At 39.4% G+C, this 19237-nt stretch overlaps 1 protein-coding gene across 1 annotated transcript in view; it reads left to right on the top strand.

The window, feature by feature from the left end:
• Window positions 1-19237, top strand: part of qless (decaprenyl diphosphate synthase subunit 1 qless) — a 45070-nt gene that overhangs the window by 12209 nt on the left and 13624 nt on the right. Inside the window, exon 2 of the mRNA XM_011153209.3 lies at window positions 18439-18591. Coding sequence (XP_011151511.1) covers window positions 18439-18591 — 153 coding nt within the window. The remainder of the gene's footprint in view (window positions 1-18438; window positions 18592-19237) is intronic.

Here is a 19237-nt window from a genome sequence, read left to right as displayed (position 1 = left end):
TACCGGGTGCGGCGGCGACGACGGCGGCAACGATGGCAGTGAGCAAACCGCCTGCTAAATTATCCCGAGGACGTCGAAGGAGACATCGCGACGCACATAACGATCATTGGCGGCCGTCCTGCTTCATCTGCAGTCGGCTCGCGCCACAATTTCCAAGGTTCCGTGATATTGTCTCGCGATGATCGTCCTTGCGATGCACGCATGCGAAGGTGTATCGAGGCGAGAAGAACGATATCGCGGGTCATTGACTTCGCCTCCGTCTGGACTTTCTTCTTTTACATAGTGAACTGATTTCGAGAAAAGAAGCGCGTGGGAAAATTCGCGATTAAAAAGTCCGCGAGCTTGTAGTATTCGTCTAACCAAGAGAGATATTGTGGGTTTGGGAAGGCGTTTTAGTTTGTGCTATCAACGTAAACGCTATTAAAATTATTTATATAGTTAATAGTACCACTATCGCGACTATTACTAATATCGCGACTAATAGCTTGTGAGCTTTGTGAACAACAATAACGTGACGTTACTATATAGCACTATATTATAGTATTGTTTCTACGTTTTAGCTATTTTTTCAGTTTCAACATTCTGAAAATTTATTTAAACACATTTGTCCATTACGTATATGAATAATAAATAATAAAATAATAAATACGATGTATCGTTTGACAATCATGTGCAGCAACAGATGTACAGTTCACAGTAGTTTGGGCGCTCATGAACTTTTACAAACGTTAACACTACCTGTTTCGTACTTCCCGCTTGAGTTTGGATCTCGGACAAGAGCGTCATCTTATAGGATAGGGCTATCGATTCGGCGTTGTTTCGCCTCGACGAACATGACTTTATTACGCGTTGTTCACGCGTGAATTTTTGTTTCGGTGACTCTCGTCTTCTGTCTCTCTCGAGTTCTGACACGCGATCGCAGCGGTTTACAAGAAAGAAAATTTATTTTTATTCGAGCAAGGAGGAGGTGTTTGCTATCCAGTACTGCATTTTTGTATTACCCAACCTGGCGGTTAAAAACTTATTAAAATTGGAGAGGAATCATTATTCTTCGACCACGGAGCTACGACGCATATTCTGAAAGCATAATCATGAAAGACACAAGCTATTATATTTGTCCATATACAACACTACCGTATACAATACTCCATATACAATACTCCGTACATATACAACACTACCAATATATTATGTTGGAAATAATAGCGTTGATAGCGTTGGCATATTATTATGATATGTACATTCCCACACAGCAGAAATGTTCAAAATACATCACAGGGATATTCTAAGAATTTCACAATATCTTCAGAATATCCCTGTGATATATTTTGAATATTTCTGCTGTAAGTTCTTATTAGTGACTTTGTGATAGGATTTTTTAACATTATCTAACTTCGTGTAGTTATACGTTTATTAGTAATTTCGCAAGTACTTTGTAACTGGAAAATAACATAGAACGAAAGATAATACTACTAGCCTCTCTTTGAATGCACTTTGAAAGAAAAAAACGCTCGTTTATTTCGTGGTCTTCCGGGTCGATCTCGGAGAAAGTTTACAAGCGCTTGCACACATTTGCAATCGAACTTTCTTTAGAACTTATTAAACTCGAAAAATTAAAAAAAAAAGAAGAAATAGATAACGAAAAACGCTCAGTCAAATCCGTGAGTCGATTCCGCCGGAACGAATAGATTTAACTGGAATAATCGGCGGTATAAGGAGAAGAATATGCGATCGGCATATTTGTATTGTGAGGGAAGCAATAATTGCGGACTCGAGAAATAGTTTATTGATTCCTTCTTCGACGACGATAGAACCGTCAGTTTCTCCGGGTCGAGAATGGCATGCAGGTGCCCTCGATATCCAAATGTGAGCCGCGGTAAAAGTTGAGCGATTACGTACTACGTACTTTTAGCTCCTGGACAACCAGAAGCCTTCTTCGGCTCTCGTGTGCGAATCTCGCGCAACTCGCGTTCGAAAATGCGAGAGGAGATTTATCGAGCGTGAGCGCGCGTGCGCGCGTGTGAACAAAATCGGCTCCTCGGGATGCTTGATGCAAAGACTAGTTTCTTACTAAAAATTAAGTTTTCGATGAATCATCACGTATAAGTCACGCTAGAATTTGATTTTAGAGAATCAACTTTCTCCGACAATTACAAATGATTTATTGCTAGAAATGCAGATGACCGTCTTGATTATCTGGAATGTTAGTAATCGCCTTTCCTATCTAATGGTATGTATTATGCCTTCTCTTGTGTGTATGTGTGTGTGTCCAGCATGTAAATTTCTAAATTGTGAACCGTTGATAAAAGCGAAAGCATTGACGTCTCCGAAATTATTTCATTCTCACGTTTTGCTTTCTATGATGAAAAACTAGGAGGAATTCCCAAAAGTAAATAATTGAGTTCAAAGAGAGATCATGAGTTCCTCGTCTTAAAGTTTAAATACAATAGAAATGATTTTCTCAGCTTTACCATCAACCATTTGCGATTTCTTCGTTGCAACGTCGCCGACGTGAGAAAACATTCAAAGATTTCAAGAATGAAGTCTTAAGTAAAACGCCGGAGAGCACATGACGTTTAGTGATGTTTTCAAGTTTCTAATAATTTCCCTTATCGCCGTGATACATCGCGGTGCACCGAGAAGACCGTTCCTCTAACGAAGATTCGTGAAATCTTTCTCCTTGTGTGAACTTAAGGTGAGCGCCACGAGATCGAGAGTGATAGGAGCGCGGACGTTATGAAGCGCGGAGAAATGCCTTAATATAAAATCCGCCGTGCCACGCGTAGCCAATTTCACACGAGAAGGGACCTGACGAGAGAAGGAGAAAGACCCTCCTCGAAACTCTCGTCAGATTCCTCTCAACGCTCGCCATTTATTTCTCTCCCCCTTGTACCTCTTCCCCCTCGCCTCTTCCCACATCGCCCTCGCCCCTCGGCCTCCCGCTTTGATCTACACAGGAACTTTCTTCGTACCTGCTCGGTGACTTCTCGGCGTTGTGTGCATTCCCATTACTGCGTCGCGCCACGATCGGTATAATAAATACGGTTCTTAATTGTCAGCGGTGGTCAAAGACCTTTTCGATCCGTTATGGAGCTGCGATTTAGGTCAAGGATGCAAGCCCTTATAACGGTAAAGGTTTTCCTCACCGGTGTGCCTCACCGTGGGAGTATTATAATGTGCCATCGTATGATCACGAAATCGTCGTGGATTTAAAATAAGCGAGTCGCTTGTCTTAAGATACAAATCAGGGAACGTTTCGACACATGTTGCGCAAGACGTGTATCGTCAAACTTGTCAAATTTATTTTTAAACAGGTCGCTAGTCTAATATTAAGTTCACCTTTTTCCCACGGAGAATGAGACTGAACGTAGAAATGTCAAAAGGAGAGAAAATAGAGTTGAATTATCTTCAAGAATCTTTGTTTCTCTCATAATATTATTCATTTCATTAACAACAAGTATACGTTTTCGACATTGCGTTGGTGGATCATTGAGCTTCTCCAAATCCACCAGTGACTGCTGTTATTTCTAATTTTATTACATGAAATATGATTTGATCTACCGTAAGAGATGAGTCTCTCATCTTTTACGGTAGATCATTACCGTAGAGATGAGAGAACGAAAAAATGTCCAAGGGAGGGAGTGATTTTTGTATGAAGGGATTTTCAAATTTTCATCTTTCTCTTCTCCTTTCTCACACGATTTGAGACGGTCGAGTCGGCCGATACCGCTAGATCCGCCGGTTTCGCGTCTATTCATTTGGCAAACGAATACGTGCCACTTAGCGGCAGAGGCCATTGCAAGAGGGAAAAGTGGATGACGATTGTTCATTGCGGCAAAACGTCCGTGGAAAGTTGTCGAGGAATGCGTACTGACCTTGATTATTCCGAGTCGTGAACGCGGTGGGAGCCTGGTCGTTGGTCTCAACTGCTTCTCGATACTTTGAGTTCAATTCCTGTATCCTTCTGTGCTTTTTTTCCTGTGCGAAGGTGAAGTGGAATGAGTTGAATGGAACTTATGTCCCTTCAAGGTTCAAGAGTGATATTTATAGCGATGGTTCCTTATAATCGCGGCTTTTCTCGTTTCTCGTTTTTCGTCTCTCATGGTCTTCCAGATATATGCTGTCTTGCCGATATACGCGCTTCACATCGGCGTAACTTTACAGATTTACGATCAATGCGTAGTCATTCGAAAGACACGCGTGTAATGTTAACACAGACGTCACGAGACGGCTCTGTGTTAATCGAGGAGGCGTATTTATTAGGTAAATCGGAAAGTTCCGTTCGTTTAGCGACAAATAGCTATGGCTAGAACTGTCGTTAACCTGTAATGTCTAAACGAAGCTTAATAGTTTGTTTTGACATCTGTCAATAACATTCAGTACATAAAAGTATACATTTGCATCAATAACATTGTTTTTCACTGCATCGAAAATGTCGAAATTTGAGCCAAATAAGCGTCATTTGCGCGAAGTGTTAATCTTTTGCTTCAATTGGAAGAAAATTGTAGCTGAAGCTTATCAAATGCTTGTAGAAGTTTATGGTGATAATGCTCTTTCCGATAAAACATGCAGAGAATGGTTTCGCCGCTTTAAAATTGATGATTTTGATGTAGAGGACAAAGAGCGTTCCGGACGGCCAAGAGTATTCGAAGACGAAGAATTGCAGGCACTGGTGGACGAAGACCTATGTCAAACTGCAAAAGCAACTTGCAGAAACATTAAATTGTGCTCAATGTGTCATTTCCGATCGCTTGAGAGCCTTAGGAAAGGTTTACAAGGAAGGAAAATGGGGGGTCCTATATGAACTGAAGCCAAGAGACATTGAAAGGCGAAAAATCACCTGCGAAATTCTTCTTGCTAGGCAACAAAGAAAGCGATTTTTACATCGTATCATCACTGGGGATGAAAAATGGATTTATTTTGACAACCCAAAAGGTCGAAAAACTATTTGCGATCCCGGCCAACCCTCAACATCGACATCAAAACGGAATATTCACAGAAAGAAAGTAATGCTCTATATTTTGTGGGATCAGAAGGGTATGCTGTACTATGAACTGTTGAAAAGTGATCACAAACAGTCACAGGGGATCTCTACAGAGAACAAACGATCCGTTTAAGCCGAGCATTGCACGAAAAACGACGAGAATATGAAACGAGACAGCATAAAGTGATTTTGCTTCATGACAACGCTCGGCCTCACGTCACAAAATCTGTCAAGGAAACGTTAGAAGCACTTCGCTGGGAAGTGTTACCCCATGCGGCTTATTCACCAGATTGTGCCCCTTCCGACTATCACCTGTTTCGGTCGATGGTACACGCACTTGCTGAGGAATGCTTCAATTCTTATGAAAACGTCGAAAAAATGGGTCTCTCACTGGATAGCCTCCAAAGATGAATCATTCTTTCGCCGCGGAATTCGCTTGCTGACCGAAAGATGGGAAAAAGTCATCGCTAACGATGGACAATACTTTGATTGATGTACTTTTTCATTTTGTTTCTTAAACAAAGCCATACATTTTGCAAGAAAACGGACGGAACTTTCCGATTGACCTAATACAGAATGAAGCAACGAATCCGTATCTCGTTCGCGTGATAATTTCGATTTTCATAGTGCTGTCGTGTATCTGTGTGCCGTGTGTATGTGATAGAATCGATAAATAACGCCGTAATTGGCGTAAAACTTCTTGACTGGATAGCGATCTGACTTACTGAAACCAACATATCATATATTTGTTTGAACAACACAGTTGTTACAATCATGTTAGTAACTTGATAAAATTGTGTTATAACTTATGCCAATCAAAAATTGTTTCAATAACTCTGACATTTCAGTTTTTCGGCAATATTACTATGAAGTCAAGAAGAGTCACTCCGATTCTACTCATGCAACGGCATTTCTTTCCCGTGAATTTTTTCCTGCCGGCTGACGGGGGAAACTCGCACGGCTTTTAACGTCGAAGGAAGATCGATCGTGTACCGATGTACTTGGGAACAAATAGAAACTCTCCGATACACATTAGCCGAAGGGGATACTGCGCGCACCATCGCGTGCCATCGACTTTTACCATGCACCATGTATGGTGCATTCGGCACCAGGCGGTGTCTGCTCTTTTCTCTCTCGATCGGTTCGGCTCCGTTTATGGTTAGCCATGCCGTGCCTAAACACCATCGGGAACGTTAATTGAATCGGGAAAATTTCTCAGTCGCGTTTCGCGATTTCGTTTCCGAGGAAACGAGCCGGGGGTCGCTTCGAGCGAAGCGGACGGCTGCCCTTAAGCTTCCTTCGCTTCCTATTTGGAACATCTGGCTAACTGTGTGGAACTTTCGCGTCCGTGCGAAATCGACCCTCGTGCGAGTTTTATTTAAACAAATCCGGCGTTTTACCATTTATTTCGGACGTACTTCTTTGACGCGATTCTCGCGTTAATCCTGCCCTTTCAGACATGATGTTTGGTGCGATCCACGATATACGATTTCTATCGATGTTATCAGCAGAGCCTCTCGACATACAGAGATTTCTTACGGCTTTCTCAATATAGACACGAAACAAGATAAATTGGACGGGAATTCCCCATCGGGGGAGGGGGGAACCCTTGGACCTTCAAGTTCCAACGCGTAGCGTCGTGAGAGCGACCTTGATTCCGCCGGTGGATCCGTGCATCAGAGCACGCCGGAGCGCGGACATCAGCATCGATGAACGTGGCGAGCGATTCCAGAATGTGGGTCGACCGGAGCGCTCACGGAGAAAGTATATTTTCCCACTCTAATGTCTCTTGACATTCGATATCGTTCTTCGAAAACGTGGCCGCGCGCACGTTGCCGATCGGCCGTAGCTTCTTCACCTGTGTGCTACGTCCGGAAATTGTTTTCCTCTTACTCGATGGAGAAGAAATGTTGACTGTATCAGACATATGAAATCAGATCGATGCTACTTACGGAGATAAGCGTGTCCTCATTGTTCTGTCTTCTTCAAAATATTGCGATAACATCCTTCGTGCTCTACTGTTGTCACAGGTCGGGTTGAGAAAGATCCAATTAGTCTTTATATTTTCGTAGGCATTTCTAATCGTTTTCTTCAAGTCATATGAAGCAAGCAGTTAAATGTCCATTGTTTACTTCTATTGCAAGCAATCTATCCGAAATGATCCCGAGTTAAGGCGTATCCGCGAAGTGCCTTGAGTGCCGCGAGGAATTGTCGAAACCATTTTCCAAAGAAAGTGGCGACTCGCCTGCGTCTCGATCGCGAAGTGAAAGCCATCTTTCTGACGGGCGTAGAAGAGATACGTATACTGCCGATACTTAGAAGATTAGGCAACGTATATCCCGCTGGTTCCGCCAAGAAAACGAAGAACGGGAACTGAGACCCTTCGCGTAATAACGCGTCGTCACGCATTGAAGTTCCCGCAAGGCGTGACAATACAGTTTCCCCGAGCGTGAACAGCTCGTCGTGTTACCCTTATTGCGCTGCGTTTTGCAATCGGCTTGTTTCGACGAGCCGTGGCTCATCCTTTTAATTATGTAACTGCCGCTCGTCTCGAGCAGTGCTCGTATGTAAATTTCGGCCCGCCACCATTGCCGCCGCCGTTGTCATCGTGAAAATATCGTATTCTAATTATAAGGAGACGGTGAAAGCGTCCTTCTCCTCTTTCTCTCTTGTACCGTGGGCCGAAATTTTTCGCATCGCCGCCGCCGGCTAATTCTTATATCACGAGCTCGTCTCGCTGGTCATCACGCAACCTGACCTACGGCCTTGCACCTTTGCGAGAAAGGTGAGAACTATATGTTAACCATGCCCGTTAGGGACGTCCTGTGACGCAGGAGCGCTGTCGCGAGCGTGTAATAGACGAATTACATGTGCGTTTGATAACTAATTGTTAGATCGCTGGAAATTATTAGGCAAATTTTCCTCGAAACCGCGAAAGTAGCTTTGTGTTGGAAGATATTTCTTCCAACACGATAATGTGCTATTCGAATGAATTCTCCTCAGATTTTCTCTCCGAGATCGTCAATCGTTGTTTTTCAATCTTTGTCGCCGAAGGCTCGAGGTTTGTATCGCTGTTGCGTACAAAGCGGCGTATTTCGCATATTGTATTTTATAGTGACAGGTGGATTTGCTGCAATTACGATCCGTCTTCGACAGATGTAACAAGTGGGGCTTATCCCAACGAAATTTTAACTCGATTACTGCGATACGTAATATTAAAGATTGGAAAGCTACAATATAAGCGGTGTAATCTTCTTTGACATTTTCGCTGAGAGAGAAGATTGACTTCGAATTGCCGAAGATTCAAATATGCCGGTTGCGACAGACTCGGAAGCGAAGCTGAGTAACGTTATGGGATGTCGAATTCACACTGGAAGTTTTCATCGATTGTTCGTCTACTAGCATGTGCAAATGTTAGCATTATGATTAGATTTAACTGCTATCTTTTAATGAGGCACTTATCGGTTAGATCATCGAAAGTATTCGACTACTTGCGCCAGCGTATCGCTATAGTGATTTGTATCTGTTATGACTCGTTTTTTTTTGTTTTTTTTTTTTCTAATATTCCATAAGAGAAATTGCATTCGGTGGGAACTTTACTACCGTAAAATTACGGTTGGGAATTTCTTCTCTACACGATAGCTTACATAACTAAGACGCTGCTGTTCGTGCGGAACAGTAAGAGGACGGTTTAGAAGACTGCTAAAATGCTCACGTGAAAAACGTATTATTCTGTCTTGGTCTTAATTTTATACTATTACGCAGAAATTTAAGGTCTCATTTTTTACGTCGCAGTTATCGGTCTTGTTGACAATTGCATACTATCTTTTTTTATTCATAGAACATATATTATATCTATTTATATTACAAAGATTACAAGTCAGGTTATCACAGATTATTACGTAACATTTCAATAAGAGATTGTGCGTATAATTCAATAAGAGATTGTGCGTATAATTCTCTATATCGAAAAGAGAACGTCTCTTAAAAAACTATTCAGAGATAGAGTTTTTTCTGTAGAATTTTTCTCTTGGGAATTTTCAACTCGTCTCGTCGAAGAGCGATATCCATGTCGTTGTCATATACAAGATGCTCCGTTTCCCAAATTGAAAATCTCAATATATTTTTGCATTAGAGTGTGCGTACGCACGCTTACGCACTACGGATGTCTTCTCGCGAGATCGCCGAGCCGCATAGCATTACGTTCCAAAACAACTGGACTTCTGTAAAGGAAGGAGAAGGCCACCTTCACAGGTCCGACAGAGATGAGACGAGCACGCGGTGTAAATTAAGCGAGCTGGTCTTTATTGATCATTTTTTTTTCTGGCAACTCCTGCCAATTAGAAGCCTCTCTTAATTGCCGGGAATTATGATAAACAAATAAAACTTTGAATAGACGGACCGGCGATTGCAATGCGAAGAGCTGGTTTATAAATCGTCTTGAGTTCACATTTGACTAAAATGGAAATTTTGTTTTTATGAGCATATATTAATTTTTTCCACAGTCTTTCGTCCCCGTCTCTCTCTTTCTCTTCTCTTGTATCTCCATTTTGATATAAAAACGTGGATATAAATAAACATGGATATAAATAAACTGGACAATACGAGAAATTCATTTTTCAATCGTTTTTCTCCAGCCATTTAGCTTATCATTCGCGCTAATTGCTAATTATGCTAAAATGTTAATTAGCGCTTATTATGATAATTAACCTTAAAAATTCCATCGGACGGGTTACATTGGGCGAGTGTCGATTGCAACCTTTCTTTTGCAACGCAACTCGCTTGTTTCGACGCGAGGAAGGGTTGAAGGACGTTGCGGTTATTCCCTCTCCTTTCATGTGACGATTACCGGTGCCAAGTTTATAACGTTGCATCGCCACAATCCATCTTGCTTGCGGTGTCGGACAGTCCAGCCGTGTATGACCTCACCTCACTTTCTCCTCTTATAGAAAGGTCATACCGGACATTCGATTTGAGACGATCCATAGATAGATAGAGCTCCACCCCGATTCTCTGATCGAAGAATTCTACTCGCGCATTTCGCGGCACGTGATTGCGCGAAACCCCGCCGAGTGCCGCAAATGTCGGTGTCTTATTTTCGAGAATCGAAGAAGTCTCTGCACAGAAGTCAAATTGTTCATTCGTCTGTATCCGTGATTGTTGTGAAATCTCCGATCAGTCGGAAAGCATGTTCTAATAAATCAATTAGAAACATAGACAGCCGAGAAATATAAGATGTGACTTTTCCATCATAACATCTCAATCACAGCCGCAATTAGTAGCTACACGTAGTCGCGTCGATATGTAGACTGCAATGGAAAAAAATGAGAGAGAGAGAGAGAGAGAGAGAGAGAGAGAGAGAGAGAGAGAAGCCAAAGAAAATCTTGACTTCATTCCATTTTTTTTCTCGTGCGCAAGTCGGCTCCTTTCAGTCGTTAATCGCAAGTGCCGCTCGGAGAGTCTTGCGACAGAGACGATCTGAACGAGGCACGCGATCTTGCGACACCAGTTATATGTACTTCTTTAGATCATCGATGAAACGATTTGTTGGATATAGTCGTTTATAATGCGATCGTGTAATTATGATGAAACGTCTCTGCGTCTGTTTCTTTAACCGTCTTCTAATTTCTGTGTTCTAATTTTTTAAATGTATTCTAAGTTATAAAATCGGAGCTTAGGACTGTTACGCATATAATGTAATCATAATCATAATATATCTTCGATCAAACATTAATTATTATTTTGAAATTATCGTCAGGAGTATACACCCTTAACAGAAGTATACACCGTTAACAGCGAAGAACAGAATTTTAATTAATGTCAATAAGATAAAAAAATCTACGTTGAATATAAAAAAAACTCGTTAATAATGGAAAGTGTTACATTCGTGATAAAATATTACGAACGTTTTGAGAGATCCTTGTCTGAAATATATGTAAAATCAACAACGCAAAACTGAGTTTCGATTAATTTCAATAAGATAATTTCAATAAGATGAAGATCGCACAGAAACGAAGAAATTTTTAATGAAGTCTTCAGTAGCTTTTCGGTAGGTATAATTTTCTTGAGGATTGAGCGCTTCTTTCTGGAGACAGAGCGTTTTATGAGGTTCTTACAAGGAGATGTCATGACGCGCTGCTTAACGATTCTATTCATCGTTTGCGCTTACACACTAATCTAATCGTGCAATCAACTGTACAAACAAGAAGCTACGCTTCTTAAGTGTCACGGAGGAGCTTGACCGCGATGCGGTCACACAATATTCAAGTATTTATTTGTAAGGAGACTCCTGACTCTGTTAGAGTGAAGGTCAAGTTCGGTACATAGTGATCATCACACGACACTTCTAATTGATAACAAACTATCATCAGGCAAATGTAATTATATCTGCATCTAACTTAATATTTTATTTATTAAAGAATCATAAAAGAACCATTAGAGGACTTTAGGAAAATGTCTTTTTTATCTGACTGATAAAAATTGATAGTAAAAAGAAAGATGATATTTCGACATGATTTCGGACTTTTAGTTTAGTTTAGTCTTATCGGCATCTTAATCAGTTGAGTGGTTATATGTGAACATAATAATCAACTGATTTATATCGATGCGCGATTTACAATTACGATCATTTTCTTTTGTGTTTACATTTATGTTCGTTTCCGGGGAGGACGATAAAAGTATGGACGATCAATGCTTTCGTTTTTTTTCCGAGAAGTCTCGGAGAGAAATTTAGTTTTAAGGTAAGGAACGTTATGCTAACAAAAAATTTACGCAAGAAGGCTAAGCGCAAATTTGGCCGTTTCCGGGATTACATAGTTCGGTTATTTGCAAAAGGCCGTGGTATTTGTTTTTATTTCCTCGTCCGTATTTTCGTTCAAAGTGCAGTCACCATATATCTTGGCACATATTTATAGTATGTACTGCTTTATTAATTCATCATAGATTATAGGACATGATTATACTGCAAAGAACATTAGATAAATCAATAGCGCACACAGACACCGATAAATTGAAACGCAAACGCATTGAGAATTTGGTATTTATATATTAGTATATATTTTAAATTGTATAAAAATTATATTAGTATATATTTTAAATTGTATAAAAATTATGAAATAGTTAATAATTTAATGCTTGTACAATATCTAATAGAAAGTTTAAGAAAATTTATTTTTATTATTAAAATTATTATGTCTATATATATATATATATATATATATATATGTAATAAGTCTTTTTCGAACATTCCCCTTTTTTTCAACGATAGTATACATAAAATTTTCGAATGGCTTGTGCGATAATTATTATCGCACTCATTTCGGCTTTCTTAACTTTCAAGTTAAGAATGTGCGCTTGAGTTAAACAATTAATATCCATTCAACGTTTATTCAACATTGAAATGTAGGTATCGTAAAATTATTTATGTTAATAGTATTTTGAAATCGTTATTACTTATTTCGTCATACGCATAATTTCATCATTCTGTACTTTAGAAAAAGGGACTACTTTCGTTTTTTCAACGTTTAGTCACAGAGATAATGTGAAATTTATGGACGTTTCCAAATCTAAGATTCTCTAATTTCAAGCATAAATTTCATTCCGTTTGATTACACCAAGATATCGTCGTATCGTTTTGAAACATTTACGAATTATTTAGACTTATATAACTGAAAAAAGAAAGATCGAAGTAACGGACACACTGGCTCTCTTTTTTTCAAGGTGTGAAAGATTGACGTGTAGATTACGTTTGGAATGTACAAGCTCAAATTAAGGTCTGTCGGTCGAACAGATTAAGAGCTGTTAGGGAGGACGTCGAAGAAAGTATCTCGCAACGACCTTGAGAGCGTAATTAAGGCTGAATGTACGTTTTATGGTGGGAAATAATGACAATCAGTGTGACCGTTCACTAAGAAAAACTGAGCTATTCTCGATATAGCGCGATGAAACCGGTTATATAAATGAAGTTTACTAGACATTCATTGCACCATTTTTTTTTACCGATGATGTATCAACACAATGTTAGTAATCATCATTAATATTCACCCGTATGTCAATGCCGGTGTCTGAACACACACGTAGTTCCTTCGGCTAATTTCAAAGATTTTTTCCTTTTCATTGATAGAAATATATCTCGTCATCGTCGTATTTTCCCAATTTTAGAGTAATTTTTTTTTTATTAACTGAACCTCAAGTTGAAATTTTATTAAGATAAAATATACTGAAAGAAAAAATTGTTGATCTTACAGGAAGTTGTAGTTATTCTCGATATTACCCGTGCTTTTATTGTTCTGTAACAAAAAATAATTGTATACACATAAAGTCATAAAGTTATATATAGTGGTATAGTAAAGTCATTAAGTTATATATACTTCCAAAGTCATATAGAAAGTTTTATTAATTAAAATTATAAATTTATTTAGTAACATATATATACAGGATGTCCTAGAGCAATTGTACTATAGTTCGTCGAAGAGTAAAACAGGTTAAGGCGAACAAAAAAAGTCCGATATCGTTTTGCAATACTCGCGATAACTATCAAGTTATTATTTATAAAAGTGAGATGAATGAGCACGCGCGCCGAGATGGTAGGAGAGCAGAGTCTTTGAGTCGTTCTCGGGCTATAGCGCAGCTCAGTCCTTCCAGCAATTGTTGTCACGCGGCGAGGAGGATGACGCGCTGCTGCACGTGTGCTTAGCAGAAATTGTTTCATAACGTAAGATAACGTCGTAATTGTAATTGCGAATATTTAGTGACCGTATCGATCTTAAACACTTAAGTGCTTAAGCGGCGCGGCGAGATAAGCACACATGTAGCAGCATGTTGCACATGTTGTCCTTGCTGCGCAACGACAATAGTTATTAGGACGACTGGGCGAATGTATATATATGTGTGTATACGCGTGTCTGTGTGTGTGTGTGTGTGTGTGTGTTTGTGTGTACATATAAAAGTTATTATTGGCTATATGACTATAGCAGAATTTACCGTAAATATAGCTTTCCTGACTATAATTATTTCATCGTGCAATCATATCCAAATGATTTATAATATCAAAGCAATTTAAGTAAATTGATTTTAGCATAAAATAAATAATTCATCAGTGGCCAATTACACGAAAGTCGCCGATATCTCGACGTTTTCATGTCGTGGAAAAATTGAATGCAAATGGGTCGATGGAATCCGCGATGGAAATGACACTCGATGGCTCTCGTATATTCTGTATGTCGCTGCAATGATCTTAACCAGACAATTTTTAGTTGAGACGGACTTTTAATTTGTCGCTGAGAGAGAGAGAGAGAGAGAGAGAGAGAGAGAGAGAGAGAGAGTGCGAATAGAACAGGATTTAGAAAAGTTTCGTTATGTCAGTTATGGTCCCTGGCATGGCTCTCCACTCGGAGAAGTTATGCTAACTGTTACGTGATATCACGTGACACACAACTTTCATAACAGTCCTGATAGCGATCCACCCATCGACGTGTGCGTCCAGATGTACAGCTTCGTTTGTCGTCCGCGTTAACGTGACTCTCCCGTGGCTATAAATCAACGGGTGTCAGCATTGCGCGAAAGGCATTATTCAATTATCGCTCGCGCGATAATCAAACTATTTTTGCGAATGCGCGCGCTCGTATCAATGGAAATCTCGTCATCGATGATAGCACTGATACTAATGACAACGTCTGCAGACCGATCACTTTTACATTTACGTTAATTTTTCAATCAACTTATTAGTCCGTGGTACTTCGATACACCCATTAATATGCATATATACAAATGTATTCGATAGTTCTTAATAACAGCAGTAGCAGCAGCTTATTATTTGCTTGAATTAATTCTTTCCCTTATTTTCCTTCCTTTTATTTCCTCCTAATTTCTCTAAGTTCCCAAATGGATATTAGAATATAAAAGAAAGAACAAGAACTCCTACAATAGATATGAAAGATACCATAAAATAAAACGACGTAAGTTATACGTTAAAATAACAAAGTTAACAGAATGTAATGGAGATACAAATATCGTGTGTGGAATGACAGCTTATTGAACTAAATAACGAACGTCAGTTTGTTGAAATATAATTTATTGTCAAATTAAACGTGTACTTTCAATCGCCCGTTCGCAAAGGACATCGAGAATCGCTTTCTTATTGCGTTCTTTCAAGCCGTGTCGTAAGGTCGAGTTCGCGTTCTCTCGCTTCGAGGACTTTTCGCGACGACTAGTTTTTCCGTTTCGTCGACTGAATGCCGACGCATTTATCGAATAAATAATCGCGCGATTGCGGAATACACACGGGATGGTCTTCGATAGAAATGACGAGCGGTAGGCTTTTGTGTTGTTAAAAGAGAAATGTTTCGCGCCGGTGGTCGGTCTCTCTATTTCTCTCTCTCCTTCTGCTAGCTATTTATTTCTCAGCGAACCTGCTTCTTCGGCTTTAGCCTTGGCTCTAGATACGATCGCGAGAGAGGTAAAAGTCGAATGTAGTGAACTTGCTTATTGCCTCGCCATGACTAGTTATCCGGGAATGTAATGAACATATGGACACACATAGAAATCGTCATGCACGCATGAACACGCATTGATAAACGCGGTCATTACTCAATGTTGTAAACCCTCCTAAACAAAACGTCCGCTATTGCTCTAGATAATACGTCGAGGCACAACATTCAGTCGTGAAATCGTCTTTCCCAACTACCCAATTACAGAAATTTACTTTCCCAATTACAGAAATATTATTTCGGATCAATTGACGACACGGTCTTCTAATTCTTCGTCAAGTTTTCTTTTTGTCGACACATTATCAGTCTCAACTATCGTCACGGAAAAACAAATTGGTTGAATTAACATGACGATGAACATCGAAGGAAACAGAATTTCTGGTTCTTAGAATTCTGTTCATAAGAGCCAGAATTTCTCTTTTTCCTTCAACCGAAACGTACGGTACGTTCATGGTCACGTCCATTCAAGCAATCTTTTTTTGAACATTTCACGATTTTCATTAGAATTTTAATTTCCGGACAGTCTGGTAGAAAATTTAAACCGTGAGATTATACAATTACTTTATTATTATTATATTAACCTTATTAACCGATTTAACCGTTTAACCGTTTGAACCGTTTAAACCGATCAATGGTGATTTTTGAACACTTGACCCGTGGTCGGACCTACCTTTTTTCGTTATCTTTATTATATCCCTCAGAAATCGTTTTGTTTTGTTCCCATTTTGATATTTTCTTTATTTTGAAACTAGCTCCGTTAGAGTAATCTAACGCAGACCGGATTTCATAAATCTGTATAAGAATATTTTACTGCGCTCCCTCTTACATTGTTTCACGCTCGCGCATTCATGTGTTGCTAAAGACTCGTGTGGATATTAATAACGAACGAAGGGATTATAAAACGCTCGACAATATTTCGACGCAGGACGAATAAATTCCGTTTGTGAATGTCATTTTTTAGAATCAGGTTTACGATATGTGTTTACATAAATAGATTAGTTAACGACGTATGTACTATTTTTCTTGCGAAATTGAAAATTCTACACTCGGAGAAAAAAAAGAAAGAAAAACGGAATGCGGTACCATTTGCGACATTTCGCGCTCGCTCGGAAAAAATGAACGCAAAGTGTAGTTTAGTTACTTCCAATGAGTTTATACGCTGAATTCACAAAATTGCCGATAGCCGTCAATCAGTACATTATTGCGTGCATGTATTATATATATTCACGGATTATCAGCAGTGCACTGTTATTTACTTGCCATGACCTCAATTAGTTAGCTGGTCCGTCACGTTAAATGACCCGTCACCTAGCGCAAAAATTGCTCCAACGTCTTAAGCAAACGAAAATATTCTGCTGTGTATATTATGTATATGCCGTGCGTTACCGTCTAGCCTGCTTCGAATGCGTTCGGTTGGAACACGTTTCTCAAGAAACGAACGTTCTTATTTTTTTGTATTTGAAGGTCTGTTTGCGGAATAACATCACGAAGATTTATATCACTGTTACAAGATCAAAAAAAACGTTGAACATTTCGTGAGATTCCTCCTAAAAAGTATCGATCATGTTATCTCAATATTCTTAAATAATATTCAAAATAATTCAAAATTCAAAATAATTAACCAATTTGTGTGAAACAAATTATACTAGTTTGGTCCAAGTGGAGATGCAAGCGAGTCACCTATTATTATCATCAAATATATTATCAAAATGGAAAATTCACTTTCCATCTTTAAAAATATCGGTTTTCCTATTATATTATGTTGTTCGAATACATTTTTCTTCGTTCAATCTTTGCAAGTATCGTACATCCTTAAAGCGTTTTTCTCGACATCCTGCATTTCAAAGGCATACGTTGAGTGCCAAGAAATCGCGGTGCATTGATCGCGGAATTCAATGACGTCGAAAGGGGACATCGTTGTGTACAGAGCGAAAGAATGTAGTCGTACCTTCGTCTCGCAAGCGAGCAATCTTTGAGGGTAAAAAGCGGGGGAAGATAGCTGCGTGGAAAAACAAATTTTGTAGCGATAGCGTTCAACTAACACTTAGTCATAAACAATGACACGTTTTCCAATCGAACGTTGACATTACCTTGAAACTTATGAAAAGGAATAGAAGAAGAGAAAAATATGCAGATCATACATTCCATAGTTTCATGCGCGAGACGGATGCCCAAGATCGAGTGTTGTTCTCTCAAGGCGTGTTCGGAACACACGAAACGCATTATCATACCTTAAAATGCTAATCGATGGCCACTTACCGGCCGCGTCATCAGAAATGTTTAGTTAGTACATTATTTCCTCCGAATGGTAAGAGTCGAACGATGCGATAAACGTGTTGTAATGAGACACGTCGCGAGTAGTAGTCGTTCGAATAAGGTCAGACCGACTGCTAAGTAGTAAAGTGCGCATTATGTCGGACTGTGAGGTTGATGCGTTGGGAGTTACTTTTACAACCGGAAACACTTTCTGAAAGAAGAAAGAAAAGTATTTTTATATTTTATCTGTTCGTCAAAGCTGTCTCGATTTGAATACCGAAGGATATCTGCACGTTCGTACATCGATTCGGAACAAAAAATGATAAATCGCCGCGTCTTTTTTTGAAATTATATTTTAAAGTCATATTTTGAAAAATATAAAATTATAAAATGTAAAGATATAAAATTAATTATCAAGGCTCTGCAGATGCGCGGTTAACAGCAGCATGTTGACATAATCTGTGAATTTCCTCAGTCGAAAAATTCCGAGATATGCATTAATTCTTTGATATGTCGGAACTGATATTTTATGTAGGCTCTCATTGGCTTTTGGAATCTCTTGTTCTTATTTTAAAAGTTGTACGTGTGAGTACTCGCAACTGGATGGAAAAAGAAACACTTGTTCGAGCGGTATTACGTAATTAATCGTAACCGCACACAATGTATATTTATCGTCAATATTTACGGAACTTTCATTTTTCTCATTTGCAGAGCAAAACGAACACGCCAGACTGCAGGATAGGCCTTGCGAGGGCGACGAGCACTATGCAAACGCAGCTGCCTGGCTCTCTGTCCGATTACCAAATCGATCCTTACAGGCTTGTCGAGGACGATCTTAAGTACTTATTCGAAAACATACAAGAGGTAAATCATTTTGATTGCTTCTGCTTGAAATTATCTTGCATATCGTAAATATATTTTAATTAAGCAGATGCGCGCTTTTTTGCCAACAGTTTTTATTTTTCGACAAACGAGAATCTCTTGAATTAATAATAATTAATTTAACTCTAATCTTGTTGCTCAAATCTTTCGATACGGCAAGTATTCACCACGTGGAATTATTTTAGCAGCTTAACTAAAGACACTTAGGTAATTACCCGACAGATTAAAATTGTTCTTTCTCGACGTGCGAGATTCTTAATTCGAATAAGTATTACGCCAATATAATGTCACTTTCGAAGAGAACGCAAATTAATTACATAAAACAAAGCCGCAGGCTAATCTCCATTTATATATCCCCGTCGATCAAAGTCTCGAGGAACTTTCGGGAAGTAAAAGCACACTGTCGTCTAGCAGGTATTTATGTAATTTGACTTCGTCGATATTACGCGGATGAGCGCACACGACGTTGCGAAATCCTGGCGACTCAGGACGACTGTCCACTCGTGCGGTAACAATGCGTGTATAGAAAAAAGTGCGATTACAAGAAATCTCGTAACCGGGCGTCTGCGATTTTGCACGACGAATGTATTCGCTGATTTCCTATTTATGTTTTATTGCACACGAATTA

The sequence above is a fragment of the Harpegnathos saltator genome, unplaced genomic scaffold (assembly GCF_003227715.2).
Source record: "Harpegnathos saltator strain DR-91 unplaced genomic scaffold, Hsal_v8.6 scaffold827, whole genome shotgun sequence".
Lineage (NCBI taxonomy): Eukaryota > Metazoa > Arthropoda > Insecta > Hymenoptera > Formicidae > Harpegnathos > Harpegnathos saltator.
This window is presented reverse-complemented; position numbering and strand designations above follow the sequence as displayed.